Source organism: Uranotaenia lowii, chromosome 1 (assembly GCF_029784155.1).
Source record: "Uranotaenia lowii strain MFRU-FL chromosome 1, ASM2978415v1, whole genome shotgun sequence".
NCBI classification, from domain to species: Eukaryota; Metazoa; Arthropoda; class Insecta; order Diptera; family Culicidae; genus Uranotaenia; species Uranotaenia lowii.
Window position 1 is genome coordinate 82,799,840 of NC_073691.1, and position 16,103 is coordinate 82,815,942.

General features: G+C 38.2%; 1 protein-coding gene across 2 annotated transcripts; it reads left to right on the plus strand.

Moving 5' to 3' along the window:
* The first annotated feature begins 13,555 nt into the window (after positions 1 to 13,555).
* On the plus strand, positions 13,556 to 15,594 carry LOC129739392 (uncharacterized). Of its 2 annotated transcripts, XR_008735847.1 has the most exons (4): positions 13,556 to 13,886; positions 14,037 to 14,134; positions 14,277 to 14,433; positions 15,307 to 15,594. XR_008735847.1 is itself a non-coding variant. In XM_055730831.1 (3 exons), the coding sequence occupies exons 1-3, from the start codon at positions 13,776 to 13,778 to the stop codon at positions 14,380 to 14,382; spliced, it is 315 nt and encodes a 104-aa protein (XP_055586806.1). In that variant the 5' UTR covers positions 13,556 to 13,775; the 3' UTR covers positions 14,383 to 14,548. The 2 variants fall into 2 exon arrangements, 1 of the variants encoding a protein (XP_055586806.1); XM_055730831.1 differs by lacking the exon at positions 15,307 to 15,594 and having other exon boundaries at positions 14,277 to 14,548.
* The last annotated feature ends 509 nt before the right edge of the window (positions 15,595 to 16,103 follow it).

A 16,103-nucleotide genomic window follows, 5' to 3' on the forward strand; every position in this document is an offset into this window, starting at 1 on the left:
GAATTGGATCCTTTCAAAGCCAAAGCCGCTATTAATATGTGCTTTGCTGCAGCTGAAATATTCGTAAACATTGATCCCAATGCAGCACGAGCAATTGCATTTGGGAACGATATTAAGTATTGCGTAGCTCGTTATCAAGAGAAACTAAAACTAATGGACCAGTCTTTAACTTCTGATGACCCACATTCCACAGCACAACCCACATCCTGGGGAAGGAAGACTCAGCTGCGCCCTTTTTCTCCGATGCGTCCCTTTTCGCGTGGGAATCCTTCTGGGAATCAGTCACCGTGGGATCCTTCCGGGAGCCAGTCGTCGTGGGATCCTTCTTCTAGATGGATGCCATTTTGTGGTTTCTTTCCTGCTCTGTTTCTATAAGATTCCTCCTAAGAGTCGAAACATAACACTCAGCAACTCATCACGACCAACTCTAACACAAATCGTGAGAGTTTACCGAGTGTTCTTCTCTTCTCTTATAGGAGCAACCAGTTTGTCCAAACCCCTTCTCATAATAGCTCGATGCATAATTCCTGGCAGTAATTCGTAAGTTCTTCTTGTTGAATTTCGTTTAGTTTTCCAGATGCCAGGCAATCTTTAATATCAATTCCAAAGTACATTTCACTTCTTGGTTTGAGTTTGTTTTGGAAATTTGAGAAATCCGCATTCATACAAGTACTAATGAACTGATTAGTACTTTCATCAATAATCAGAGAAAAACTACTATTTCTCATTTTCTCTATCAAACTATTGTGTTGTCCTTCAGCTAAAACGGCATTGACAAAAGACGTTGCCTTCGTTCTCTTATTCGATGTTCACCTATAATAGAGGAACCGTTAAGTCATATTTCTTTTTTTTTTTTTAATTTGATTAACAATATTCTCACCTTTTCTGCCATTTCACGGTGGCGATCAAATTGGACCTTCCTCCAGTTTATCTACACAAATTTTGCACCATACGAAGTATTCCTCACTAGAATATTTTTCGAAGCAGCATAGTTTGTCATCCGTAAGTCACTGATTTATGAATTTTTGTTTTCTGTTATCTTTTCTTGGTTTGGACGAAATGGTTGCGTTTGATTCTTCCTCATGAGTTAAATCCGCGTCGGGTTCTGTGCAAGGTCGTTTAGCTGGTTAAGGAAGCACATCCGTCATCACAACACATCTGTAAGAATAGCGGCAGAACGTCTACATTTTATTAGATTTAATCATAAGGAAACTATTACCTACTTTTTGGCTGCGTTTTGAAAAAGCTGTCAATCGTTCGCCGAGTCATTGCCACAAAATTATCCAAGAAACAGAATAACTTCAGCAAAACACTAGTCTATAATGTTTGTTTATTTATCTTCACGCAAATAAATAACTACTCAGAGGTTGAGTATTTGCGAACAAATAAAACGCTGATGCACATTTCTGTACTGTTTTCGTAGAGCAACAACAGTTACAATTTTATTTCTAATATCCTTTAAATGAGAGTGTAATTCCCAGTAAGGAACTCCTATTAGGATATATTGACAGTTTTACACGAACACCACCTTAGCAGGAGGCCTCAGCCCTAACCTCAAACCATGGGAGAACAGAATCAATTTTTGAGAAGGGCGCACGATAAACGCGATATTGCGGTACTAATATCGACAAATTCGCCCTGTGGAAAAGCGACACACAGATGCTCGTGTTTTGATTTTTTAGGGTGGTCAGGGCTGCCAAGTGCATTGATATTTGGAAAATGATTATATTTTAAATTGAATTTTTATTGAAAAACGTTTTCATGAGTACTGAGAATTTGCAACTTTCCCCTAGATTTCTATTAGAATAAGAAATTAAACGCAACATTTATCTGAACTGAATAACAACTGTCTGTATCGCACACTTAAACGATGTAGCGAATTATGTGAAAATGTTATAAATAATCAGAGCATGCAGGCTATTATTTTCATAGTCAACATCAACGTGGCTTTTATTAATTTACTTTTTTTGTAACAGTGAATGATTTTACATTCGTTTAGAAGTTGGAAACAACTCTTTTTACTTTACCGAGCAGTACATGAAAATATATTTCAAATGTTTTAAATTCACCTTGAAAATTCATTAGCGGAAGATGGCTTATCTTCATCAATTTTATTAGAGACGCCCCGTAATGAATTCAAACGATTAGCTGTTGATTGTTTAAAAATTTAATCAATTCAGAAATATTATAATTAGTTTAAAAAAAAAAACAAATACTGATTTCAGTAACGCGCCTAGCATCACTGGTGAGGCCGTCAGCTCATCAAAGTTTGAGGTTATGGCTGAGGCCAATTTTTCGCCAATACTGGCGCCCGTATATACCCTTATAGTCTGAATCAAACCACAAAAGATCTAACAACTGGTCGCAGTGGTAGGGACCCAACAAAAAAAAAATCGTCTGAATAATAAAGTTAGCCTTTGACTTATTTTCTATAAAGTTTTCAATAAACTGGATGAAAGCAAAATGTAGAAACTTTTCTCAGTTTTTAAAAGCCAAAAATCTGTACCAAATTTAATGTGTGCAGATTCTGTACCAAAAATGAGCTCCAAAATAATTGAATCATTCTGTTTGTTAACAACGTCGTTGTCTCCTCATATTTTAATGTGAAACATTTCTGCACATATTCTAGTGTTGTACTTCGAGACTTTTTCTAAGATGTTGCTGTTTTTGGAATCGAAAACATGACCGTACTCTATACTATGTTGAGCAAGTCCTGTACCTCCAACTTTTTTGTTTTTTACATCATTCTTATGCTGTTTCAATCTTTTGTGTAAAAATTGACTAGACAATGACAGATTTTTCAGCTCCCCTTTTTATGTTGTAATCCACATTTGTTGTTTTTGACGTAGAATTACGTCTTACGGCAACACTATATCGGAGGGCAAATCGAAATTCGTGAACGGATCTCGCGTCACGAAATACGCCTCTCAAACGGACATCTTTTCCGTACAACATTCTGGGTCGGCTATCCTATATCACCGGCTCAGAAACCTTTCGCGGATGGCGATTTTCGTGTTCATGATCCGGAAATGACGGATCATATTTCCGGGATCACACCTTTGCTGCCAGTATGTACAGGTGCTATGGGGGTAAATCCGTCAAAATGTTCACGAAATCCTTAGCAGTCGCTGCAAATGAGCGTTTTGGAGCTTTTCTGGAACTAATTAGCGCGACTGCTTCTGATTGGAGGTCCAAAACGAATGACCGATTGAGCAACAATTCGGTTGACGACTATAGATTTGTAGCAAATTTACTTGGTTCAGGAGGTTTTTTATTGGCATTTTTCCATCGAATGATGGAAATGTGATGTTCCAGGCAATCCTGGGATAGATTCCGGGTTCTTAAGAAAGAAAAACCATAGTTTCTTCTCAAATCTTCGAAAAGCATTTTGAGTTTTGATATGTGCAGTAGCCATCCATCAATAAAATATGGTTTTTGAGATTGTGAGCCTAATAAGGGGGACTGGTTTTCCTACTTAAAATATAATCAAAATAAAGACAACATTTATTAAACTAATCAAATTATTTTAGCTTTTAGTTTTTACCCTATCCAGATCATCACAAGCTCATTTTTTTGTCATAAAAGGAAGAAAACTCCAGTGTAGGAATCGTTTTTGAAGCGGTTTTTTGAAAATCTGTAAAAACGATTGTTCAAAAATTTATGTGGTTTTCCTTATTAATAAAATTAGAATTTATAACCTTCGTGTTGCAAAATGTTGAAGAATTGGCTATGTCGAAAAGTTTATCAAAGTGCTCGCAATAGCGCGCAGCACTCAAATGAGCTTCGGGAAGCTTTCCTGTTTACACAATTTTTTTTTATACCAGCATTTACAGACTCGCTGAGAGTTTGGGCGGCCAAATTGACTCTCATTTCTTCAAAAGGGAAAATATGAATGTGCGCTTCCTGAAAGTGTGGAACAGTCCTATGAATATTATATATCCTCGTTAATTATTTCTGGATTTTATCAGGTGTGGTGCGTCGCATGCACAAAAATTCCTTTTATTTTCAAAAGAAAACCAAGGTCTTTTATAAATTTCTTGAACATGGCTCTATTTGAAGCATTTTGGTCATTGACTATTATAAGTCCGTTTTCACTTATCAATCGTATGGCTTTTCTTACTATTTTGATTAGCCGTTTCGAATGGCATGAAGTAGAGTTAAAAAAAATATCCGAAAACTTGCTTAAATCATGGCCCTTCCATCGATCTTGGTGGGCTCCCTACTGGAATTAGTTTAAAACCGAGAAAATAGTCTGCTTTTGCGTCTGCAATCTACGTTATCCGCTTTCCAAAAGAAAATTGTGACAATTCGATCTTCTTCAAGAATGTAGGAAACCTTAATTTTTAGAATATCACGGTTATCAAAAATTTTTCGGTCACCTCTAACCTAAACAGTCATTTCCGAATTGTTTCGATGGACCGAAGGGTGAAATTTTTTCCATTTTTGCGATACACTTTACACGAAAAATAATGTTCAACTAAGGAGAAAATCTGCCTCCTCGCAATATTCTTGTTTTGTTCTTTCGTAGCTCTCCAAGTAAGTGATCCGTCAAACAATCTGTTCCCGGTTGAAGTTCTAACTTCAAGCTTTCTATTTTCTTTTTCAGATTGACGATCTGAGCCTTTAGTTTACTGGCTTGCTTCTGCTTTATCCTAAACTTATCCTAATCCTAAGCTCAATCCGCGCTGCGTAGAAACTACGTAATGCCAGAGCGAATTACCACAACCTTCTGGCTGAGTGGGTTCAGGAGAGGCCTGTTTTATCAGCGATGGATAACGACGACAGTAAGGTTGGATGTAGTCTGCATTCATTCGATTGCCCGTACATATAAATGCCAAGTCATATTCGCACTTCTGCTTCACGTTGAGCTTAGCACACACACGCTGGTTTTCAGAAATTGTCAAGTGTTTCATCAGATCGACAATATTAGGCACAACTTTATAATCATAAATAATCATGATAATATGTAGCTGTTTTTCCTATCCCTCGTTATTGGAAGTAGTAAGTAGTAGTCTTATTAACTTTTCAAATGAAGTGATTCGGGGAAAAATAGCAAATTCATTGGCCATACCGTTGAAGTTAAAGGAAAAAAAGAAACTGCAGCATGATTCCATTTTCTAAGTATCTGTTCTAAGCTAAATGAGTATTTTGGTTTGAATCAGCAAACATAATTTTGTCTCACCACTCTCATCTAACTTACTCACTTAGGTGAAAGAGGTAAAGGAAGCTTAAAAACATCCTTTCTTTGTTGAGATCAAACTGCTTTTTTAAGTTTTGTTTCAAAATGATTTGTAATAAGAGATGGACAATTTTGTTGCATACATTAGGGGCAAAATAATGAACATTGTTACGAATTTTTAAGCTGGAGATACAAATGCAATTTAACCTTCATACAATTCCCGATAGGGCTCCCACTAATCCCATTTTCTTTTTTTTCAAACTTTACCATTCAATATCTAGCAATTTTGCATATACAGGCTTACGCTTGGAAACTCATCCTATTTTGATATACATATATCAGAAAATTATCACAAAATGACAATAAAAATAACACTTAAACTATAAATGTACAAAAGAGTTGAACTTTTACATAAAACAACCCGGTTACTTCTAAATGATTCGATTACATTAGGAGAGGTTTTTGATAGAGAGCCTTCAGAGAGATTTTAGTTAAAAAATCATTTTTACGAACAGCGAAAATTTCCGAAAACAAACCAAATTTTGCCTCCCGTTTGAAACTAAATTTAGCTATGGGCTTTTAAACATAGAAAACAGTTTTCAGATATTTCACTTTGATTTAGCCACAGATAGAAGAAAAAAACATCGTTTCGTCAGCATTCTGTTTTAAAATGTTATCAGGTGTTTGAAAATGTTTAAAAAACTGCGTCCGAAGTTAATAGATTCTAATTTTCACTTGTAGCATTGAATAAAATTTAGATTTATTTCGAATTGTATTACTCCTAGATTTAGGCACCATGTGGAGCTTTTCTTCAACATGAAAGTCGGAAAACGCGAAAAATTGAATTGGTCAAAAACAAATATACCTGCTGAACGAGAACTTATTATGAATAAATTTAATGGTAGATTGACAGAGTTGAGTTCGATATAAATATAAAATAAATAAAAAAATGCCTTTTCATACCATACCTGATCAACATATGTCTAAAAAAAATGTTTTTTCCTTATTTTCTAAACATTTCAGAAAGCGATTACCGATAAGCACTTTCAATGATAATCAGTAACTTTTACACAACATTTAACGGTTTCAATTACCGATCGTTAACCTAAGCCAAGTTTCCGAGCATTGAATTTTTATTGAGGTTCGGTCTCTTTTACCACAAGAGCCTTATAAAACCAGATAATTCTCAAAAAAAAAAACAGATCTTCGAAAATCGATGCGAGTTCTCGATGAATTAGAAGTTTTTTTAAGCACACCAATTGATTCAATCTTAATGGCCTTCCACTCCTATATCGCAACCATCATTAAACAGGTCAATTGGAATAGTATTCATAATGAGGCAAAAAACAACCTTCAGTAAATAACATGAATAAATCTCTCCCAGAAGCTGCCCAGAAGACAGCGGAACGAAAGATGCCAGAAAAAAAAACCCCACAAATAACTGTCCGTACGATGTTTTTACAGCTCGGGGGCAAAAACAACATGATAACTCGTAGTAAATCTTTCTCTCCTTCAGAAACATGAGATTCATTTTCAGGAAGTAGAACTACCACCCAAGAATCGTCGGAAATTTGAACGAAATGAGGGAAGCCTGAAAAAAAAATAACAGAATACACCCATAGTTACACACTCCCAAATTCACCTTTCTGAAAATGAGGAAGGGGGGAATTGTAACGAACGAAAGATGTGCTGGAAGGAAATGTCTGTTTATGTTTTTCTGCTGCCAAGAATGCAGAGTAAATCTTTTGCTGCTTTCGGTTGTCCGGTTAGCAAAGTGATTGGTCTTGTTGGTTTTTTCCTCTACATTTCTGCTAACGTTTCGGGATTGTACCGAATGAACTAGGTCAAACTAGCTACTATCCGATGCTACCTGGCGGCGGAAAATGCTAAGCAGATGGGATCTGGTCTTTGCGTTTCCGGGATAAATTGAATCTACAGAAAATGTACACAGCTTTCGTTGTGCATTTTTTTTTTTTGCGAAAAGCCAATGATGGTTAATAATGTTTTTTTTTTTTTGGGAAATTGTCCATAATGTGTGTAACCAGATTGTCCAGCAGAAAGAAACGTTGATGCAATTTTGAAGAAACCTACTTGAATAACGAATTGGGTCAGGATGTGACAAACATTGTAATGAAACTCTCCAGCACGTGTGTTACTATCAACTTAGGTTCATGGTCTGTTAAGAATTTTCATCAACAAAAAACTAAGTTGATTTTCACTTGTTGGTTTTACAGTTATGCTTGCTATCCTTAGGAGGCAAACGCAACAGTTTCTAAAGGATTTGATTGGGAAATTTCGACTCTACTTCTCTGGATGTTCTGGTGATCTTGACCTCCAACAGATCCTTCATTTGGAATGAACATTCAAGTTCGGTTTTTATCCAGATGACCTCAGGATCTGTAAACGCAGCACGACTCCAAGCACGACTCGCTCGTTTCAAATCGCACAGCCTGTACTTCAGATGAACCACATTCGATTTGCCGATGTCGTTTTTTTATTTTTTTTATCCCAGGTGGTAAATCCTTTTCACGGATTGCATTCCAAGGCACGGCGAGCCACTGCGTCCCCCCAGTATGCTACTCTGGGTCCATGGGTACAATGGGTCGACTCTACGCCATGAAGTCCACCTGGGGCCTCTGGTCATAATTCCCATCCAGACTTGCATTGAAGGCTGTACCCGAGATGGGAGGCCAAGTCCGCGCTTAAGCGCTCATCGGCTTACTCAGTCTCAAATCCAAACTCCAGTATATATACCCTGCCTCTTGTTACGATTCAAGACTAAGGACCTCTCCTCTGACGACTCGAGGTTCGGCCTTTACTCATAGTTTGAGGCTCGTTTTGTCTGCACGACTATCGTGCGCTCCGCCTCTGTTCGAGACCACTGCAAGATATCAATGACCACTCCTCTAACGACTCGAGATCTTGGCTCCGCTTGGTTGGGCTCGAGGCCCTCTTCTATGCCCGTTCGTGTGCCGAATCGAAAGCAGCTTATCCCCGCAGCCTCTGTCGCAGAGGGCGCGTTCGACTCGGATACTCCGTGACGGTAACGGTGGAAATATCCTACACACACGCGCGACGTACCAGGCAGCTCGGCATACGCAGGAGATATAGTCTTATCTTTGTATCTTAACTGCCAGGTTCGGACGCACACTACTCAGATGCTCCCCGACGAAGGAGTCACCCGGATGCGGCAAGCATGTTGGCACGTACTTCTTCGAACCTCGAACAGTTGAACACTACATGCTCTGGTGTCTCAACTGTGTCACCGCAGGTTGGACAGAATGGCGGAGCCACGTGTCTAAACCGATGGTGGTACTGCATGAAGCATCCGTGACCAGTCAAGAACTGTGTCATGCAGAAATCCACTTCTCCATCCACCTCCGATCAATCCAAAATCCCACGTTAAGGATCAAACGATGGGTCCACCGGTCACGTTCTGAGCTGTTACACTGGTGCTTCTCTCGTTGTCACTTTTTCCATCATCTTTCAGAATAACTCCTGAATAGGCTTTGCGCAAAGATCAGCGATTGGCAAAACCGTCAAAGCTCCCATGACGTGGTTGAATTCCGGTGGGACTGCAGAGATCAGCGCCTGAACCTTCTCATCGACCGTAATGTTTGCACCCATACGTTCGAATTCCCGAACTATCAGATGGTATTCCTCGAAAAGCTGAGTAAATGATCTGAAGAGATAAAGTACGTGATTATTGACGGCCATTATAATGTCATACAGCGTCTCAGAATCTTCGTTCTGCTTTTTCCTGAGAGCTTTCAATCGGTGTACCTCAACAGCCAGCTCCTTCCGGCACTGACCTCTGCAATGAATCGATGGCTCCCAACTTGCTATACACAAGTTGATCGGTTTCTGCACTCGAGAGTACTCCTCGTACACTAACTTGTATTCCAAACCAGACGAATCTGGGCCCATAATTTGTTGAAAACGCAGGTGTCAGTAGAGGAAATGAGTAATCATTTATTGGTTGCCTTCTTCAAATCCTTATATGATAACTTATCACAAAAGCGATTATCATCTTGTCGCTTAGAACTAACTGATTCCCAAACTCAGAATAAATTCTTATTCCCTATCGAATTCCGAGATTTCTTCTCTGGAAATTTTAATCGCCTTTATCGTTTAGTATTACAGATTTAAATGATAGTCGGATAGACCATAGGAAGAAAGTTACTAAGGTGTTGAAAAGAGCGAGCAGCATTTTGAATAGAAGCTTCACCACATAAAGTCTGGTTCACATAGAATCTGGTCGGATAAAATAAATCATTTCTCCGCAAAGAAATAACGTACAACAAAAGTTAAAATGTCATTTTGTAGGGTTTTTATTGCACTTTAAGGAAAAAAATACATAAAAATAGCTTTTCGGATGAATTTTCGTACTTTTTTTTGTGATACCATCCATCATTTTCTGCACAGTACTGCTGGTAACCTCATTCGCCATCTTGTTCCCCCACTTTTCCATCTGAGCGGGTTTTTTCATGGTTCTGCCACATTTCTTCAGTTTGTTCTAACTATTGCCCAATATTTCTCGATGGGACGAAAATCCGAACAGTTTGGTGGATTGATACTTTTTTCAACAAAATCGATCTTGTTCTCCTTATACCACTTAACGACATCCCGGCTGTACTGGCAGCCTGCCAGGTCCGGCCAGAACTTCATCGGACCTTTGTGGGACCGAATGAATGGCAAAACCCTCTTCTGGAGACATTCTTCTTTGTAAACATTTCCATTCATTGTGTCCCCAGTGATGAAAATCTTAGTCTTCTTCCAACAACTACAGATCCCTTGCCAAATCATCAACTTACGAGCAAATTTATCTGCAAAAACAAACTTGAATCTACCCGCAACATTCCCTTTAGGCTTCGCAAGGTAAAATTTGTTACCGGGTATTTGTCCAAAATTTTGACGTAAGTTTCGTCGTCCATCAAAATGCATCCGTTGTACTTGGTCAATACTTTCTCGTACAACTTCCTTGCCCTGGTTTTGGCAACCAGGTTTTGTTTCAGCGTCCGGTTGGGGTGTTTGCTTGCATGATACGACCCCAAGCCTTCTCGCAAACAAATTCGTCGAGCTGTACTGTGGTTCGTCTTGAACTTTTTCGCCAAATCACGCAAGGAGATTCCAGGATTATTGTGAACTGATCGAATTACCTTTGCTCGCAGCATCCGGTCATATGTTCCACTTTTACGCCAGGCTTGTTTTGCTCGATCCACCGTAAGGGTCTTCCGGTAACGTTGCAGCACCGAATTTACAGTCGATTTAGGATATTTCAGGAATTTTGCGATCTTTACCCCTGACCACGTCGGTTTCTCTACGTGAGTGTGCAGAATTTTCTCTCGCCTTTCGCGTTCCATCGTCGATAACTTTTGACTGACTGCTTCAATCTTGATGAAATTGCTGCAGTAAATGAACAGATGCGACCAGATTCTATGTGAAACAGACTTTATGCGGTCTTTTTACAGCATCTACACGCGATATCATAGCTCTCATTCTTCCAATTGTTTTCTCACTTCAATAAAATCTTCGTCAAGTTCCTACACGTTAAGCTGGTTTTGGTACTATTTTCCTAAAATATATTCCTCAATTTTTACACTCAAGTTATTTTCTGTACATTCCTTAAGTCTAAATGTATCTTTCTGTTTAGTGATTAATATTTTGCTAACTATTTCCCTGTATGCACTACATAAACGCTACAACAAGTAATGTTTGTTAACGTATTTCCGCTTGGGATCAACGCCCGATAACGCTTTTCCTGAACTGAGGGTGCACACTTCAAATTTCTTGGATCCGATTAGTGATCGCGTGTGGAAGTGCCCTTGATTCGAAGTTCATTCACACATGAACAAAATGACATCCGTCCTATATGTTCCTGGTCTGAGCGACAAAATGGCAAAAGTACTACGCAAGCATGATGTGATCGCCGTATTTAAGCCATGTGATAAAGTCAAATTGACAATATTCAAGAAACTTAAAAAAAAAAAACGAAATATTGTGTATTCGATTCAATGCTCATGTGGGAAATTGATCAAACTTCCCAAACTCTGGAAAGAAGAACGAAACAACATGAGACTGACATCCGTTTAAAGAATATGCATACTGGCCTAGCGCAACATGCGCTTCAAGACGACGCAGATCATAAAATTTATTTTGAAAAAAATCGAATTCTGGAGAGAATCAGACACAAATCCCACCGATAGCACAAAAAATGCGAGGAAACCAGGCAGTCAATCTCCAGATCGACACCAAAGAAGTATCCAGTGCTGTTGAAGTAAACAACGCAGGTTTGTGTTGGAAGTGAGTTAAACATAATTTATTCCCTTCGTCAAGTCCTTATACAATAACTTAATTCTATAGCGATTATCATCTTGTCGCTTAAAACTAACTGATTCCCAAACTCAGAATCAGTTCTTATTTCCTATCGGATTCTGAGATATCCTCTCAGAATAAACTGCCAACACTGCTGGGTTACTCTGAACCACATGCTGTGTTGGCTAAGTTGATTTTGTATGATGACAACATTTGTATTGTTGTCATCATCATCGATGATCATTGGTTGTCAAAACGATATTGTTCTCAGTATGCGAATTGACTGACCAAAGGAAGACGAAACCAAAACAAAACAATGTTGTTTTGGTTCTTTTCAGGGGCAGTCGGCAGCGATCCGGAATCCACAATGATGTGAACAATCTGGCCACGGAACAGACTTCAAGGGATCCGAAATCGTGAGTATCAACAAGTGCATACAACGGGCTCTGGACTTAACTGCGAGAGGAAATGAACGAGAGCGAGTATAAAGTTTAAAAAATCAGACGCCCCGACGACAACTAGCAGCAGCAGCAGCCAGCAACAGATAGACGAACAGTTAGAGTAGAGCAGAGAGACGGCCCTAGCAGGCAAAAAAATTGCTTTTTGTGAGTTTTCCCAATTTGTGTTTTTTTATAACTATTTTGATTAAACTTTTATCATTGTAACTTTATATTTTTTTCTTTCAACATTTAATTGTATTAAATATATGTACATAGTTTCTGAGGATGGTCGAATAAAAGAAGACTGAAACGTAAAACTAGCGATTTTTTTAAAAAACATCAATGTCGTAGAGAAGCGCTAAGCAGGTATGAGAGAACCCATTGATACAGACAAGGCGGAAAACCCTTACTTTAAGTTTTTCGACGGCCAGAATATGTGGAAATTTTTCGGAAGCTTTTCTGAAGTTGATAAAAATGGCAATAGTTGGATTTAGTTGTTACATGTTGGCAAACAGAGATGAAATGAACGCCATCAAATTGGACGTAGTTGATCTTTTGCGTATAAAACCGTGTTGACAAGGAGAGATAAAATTGTGGATTGAAGCGTAAGCTTCATCGTGTATCAACCGTTCGAAACCTTTAGGAATGCAACTCAAAATTGAAACTCCCCTATAGTTCTCAACGTTTCCAAAATTACCAGATTTGTGAATTGGCGTTATCGAAGCTATTCCAAACGGAGGGAAAAACTCCTTCTATCAAAGATCGGTTGAAAACTCTTCTCGCAGGGTGAGCGAGGCTACTGGCACAATTTTTTATGAACAGCGGAGGAAGCCGATCTGGTCCGGGACCTTCAGGTGGATCTTGGCATGGAGTATGACTAGCACATCGTCATCGGTGAACAATACGGGAGGAAGAGCTACGTTGTAAACAGGCAACTCATTCGAGTACGATTCATCCAAGAGTTGTAAGTTATTACTTAACACTACCGCTTTTTGTGCCTTCATTGCGGAGTTGTGTGGTTCCCAAGATCTGCCGGACAAACCTCGGTCTATCCTCTTTAGCTCTTGGATAGGCTTTACGTAAAGATCAGCGATTTGCAAAACCCCTTGACGTGGTTGAATTCTGGTAAGACTGCAGAGATCAGCGCCTGAACTCTCTCATCGAACGGGATGTTTGCACCCATACGTTCGAATTCCCGAACTATCCGATCGTATTCCTCGATAAGCTAAGTAAGCGATCTGAACTTCTTTTTGTGCTTAAGGTCGTAGAGCCCGTCACGCATTGCAATTCACGAATATGTTCCGATGCCCTGATAAGACGTAACTAAGATGTCCATGGCCTCCTTCGCATATCGTTCCCCAATGATGCGATCAATTTCGGCTTTATTGATGGCCATAATTATAAAGTCTAGCGTCTCAGAATCTTCGTTCTGGCTTTTACGGAGGGCTACCAATCGATGTTACTCCTCAGCAAGCTTTTTCCGGTACTGACCTCTGCGATGAATCTACACACAAAACTTTCGAGGCCCAACTTAGCAAAAATACTCCCTTACTTTCAGTTAGCAAAAATTTTTTTTTGCTCTTCAGTTAGCACTTTTCCAAATTGTCATGACTTTAGCTCAATTTGAGTAAAAAACACCCATTTGCTACTAACTTTAGCATTTACAGTAGCTAGGACTCGAACTTTTACTTTGGACTCGAACCGCGGTCAACGATTTGTTTTGGCAGGCATTTTGATTTTGATTTGTTTTCGTTAGTCGGTCGCGATTTTGGAACGAAAATGTAGTTTTTCGATTCCGTTTTGTAGAAAAAAGTTCTGTCGGAACAACAAGTGCGTCGTTAATGTGTTTGGTTTGCCGTTCTTGGGAAGATTCATCACAGGCCGCTGGAAGACACACTTGCCCGGACATGTCGAAAAATTGGGGATTGAAATCCTCCGGAGCCGAAGAAATTGTAAGTGTTTCTTTGGCAAACAACACCACTGCGACCCGCCGGTTGTCTCCACTAGGTGGACTCGAACCGGAAAAATCCTCTATTTCGTTTTGTTTAAGAAATTAACTTTGATTTAAAATCGAATTTGAAAGATAATTTTAAATTTTGCAGGATTTTTGTGTTGGTTCGAAGATCCGACACAGTCAGGCGATGAGTTTTTTGACACCGCTGAAAGCTGCTATTTTTCATCCGCCGGAGATTGTATGCATGTAAGTACATACCGTTGCATTATTAACATTCCCCAACCCTTCGTAAACACACGGCTGGACCATTTTGGAAAAAAAATACGAAGACTCTCACTTGAACAGTTGTTGCAGTGGACGTTGTGAATGATCAGTTTGTTTCTTTTAGTCGACGCTCCGGAAGAACGTTCATGATGCCCAAAGTGAAGGACGAAGGCAAAAGACGCATTGGAATAATTTACAAGAAGTCAGCTTGTTTTGATCTGAGTGGCTGAGGGAAAACACAAATTTCAGGAAACAGTCGAACAACTGGAAATCAAGTTATGGTAAGCATTGGTAAAAATTTTGAAAGTATAGTATTTTTTGTAGTTAATTCCATCTACTTTTTTAAATTATGTTTTAAGTTTGATGTAATTGCAATTCGTATTTGGAATTATTTATTGAGGCAATCAAGAATATCTGATTAAAAAATCTTTTTCTACATTCCGGAGCTTGGATTTTGAACTATTTATGAAGAATGAAATCATGTTTCACTATCTTTTTATGATATCGAACAAAAACAGAATTTAATATAAATTTTTAGTTCAGTATGGAAATTTTCAAATTAGTTTATTCGAAATGATGGTATATTAGAGAAAATTCAACCTGCACCTTATTAACCAAAATTTTATTCAGTTAAAAAATAAATCAAATGAAAATAATTCTATTTTGCCTAAATTACAATAATTTGTAAACAAAATTAAGTTTTCAGGACACTTTATCACCTGTAGGAGCAACTTCTTGATGCAATGGTAGGATCAAGACACAAAATTCACTGTCACTACAAGACTACAAGTTCCAAAAAGCTGGTAGCCGGATCATTATATTTTTGGTTTTTGTAAACATATTAACTTAATAGAAACTAATTTATGAAGGCGAGTAATTTTTAATTCAAATTGCCTCCATTTTCGATGCAGAAGTTTTGAATTTTTGGCTCAAATGAAACTATACTGTTTAGAGCAATCGTTTGATGTTTTTGAATTCCATATCTATTCAGCAGCGGAGATCAAACAAATTAACTGATTCATTATAATTCCATCAAGTCAAGCTCTTGATTCCCATATTAAAAATAAAACAATTGAATGATAAGCTTTTTCCTTAACAAACGCTAAACCAGGCTAATTTGAAAAAATCTTAATAATTATTTCCAACATTTCCAGGGACTCCCAATGTTCCTGTACGTTTCCATTTGGGCATGATGGTGGCGATCACGGCCAATCTGAGCATAGTGATTAAAATCCTAAACGAGGCAATATTGTGTTCGCACATGTTGATGATCGTCGAGGTACCTTGATTTATGGATTGAAGAACAGATGAACAGGCGAGGAACTTGACGGTCATGAAGAGAAAACGGAAAAACATCGTGGAAGAAAAAGCCAACGGTGTTGAGGACCTAAAAGTATTTCGTACCAGTGTGAATTATTTAATGTTAATCTAAATTGTATAGAATATGCTAAGTGGTTGAAAATTACTTGAAAATAAACTAATTTCTCTTTTTCCATATTTTCTCCTTTCTTTAGAACACCAACGCATACTTCGAAATATGAATTTTACTAAATCTTTAGTAATTTTAAGAGATTTTTTTTTGCTAAACCTTTTAGCAAACAATGTTTCTTTTTACTATAAAATTAGTAAACATTTAGTCAGGGCACTTTTTGGAATTTTGCTGAAATTTTAGTAAAAAAAATTTGCTAAATTGATTGCTAAGTTTCTAGCTGGTCAAATTTGAGCAAAATTTTGCTAATTTTCGGCCTCGAAAATTTTGTGTGTATGGCTCCCAACTTGCTATAAACAAGTTGATCGATTTCGCATGTTTCACGGGGGGAATTGAGTGATCATTTATTGATTCCCTTCTTCAAATCCTTATATGAAAACTTATCATAATAGCGAGTATCATCATGTCGCTTAGAACTTACTGATTCCCAAACTCACAATCAATTCTTATTCCCTATCGGAT

What these genes read in the sequence shown, in the direction of transcription:
- LOC129739392 (XM_055730831.1), top strand. Translation starts at nt 13,776, where the DNA reads ATGTGTTTGGTTTGCCGTTCTTGGGAAGATTCATCACAGGCCGCTGGA. An exon ending in CCTCCGGAGCCGAAGAAATT is followed by an intron (nt 13,887 to 14,036) that starts GTAAGTGTTTCT and finishes TAAATTTTGCAG; the next exon opens with GATTTTTGTGTTGGTTCGAA. An exon ending in CCGCCGGAGATTGTATGCAT is followed by an intron (nt 14,135 to 14,276) that starts GTAAGTACATAC and finishes TGTTTCTTTTAG; the next exon opens with TCGACGCTCCGGAAGAACGT.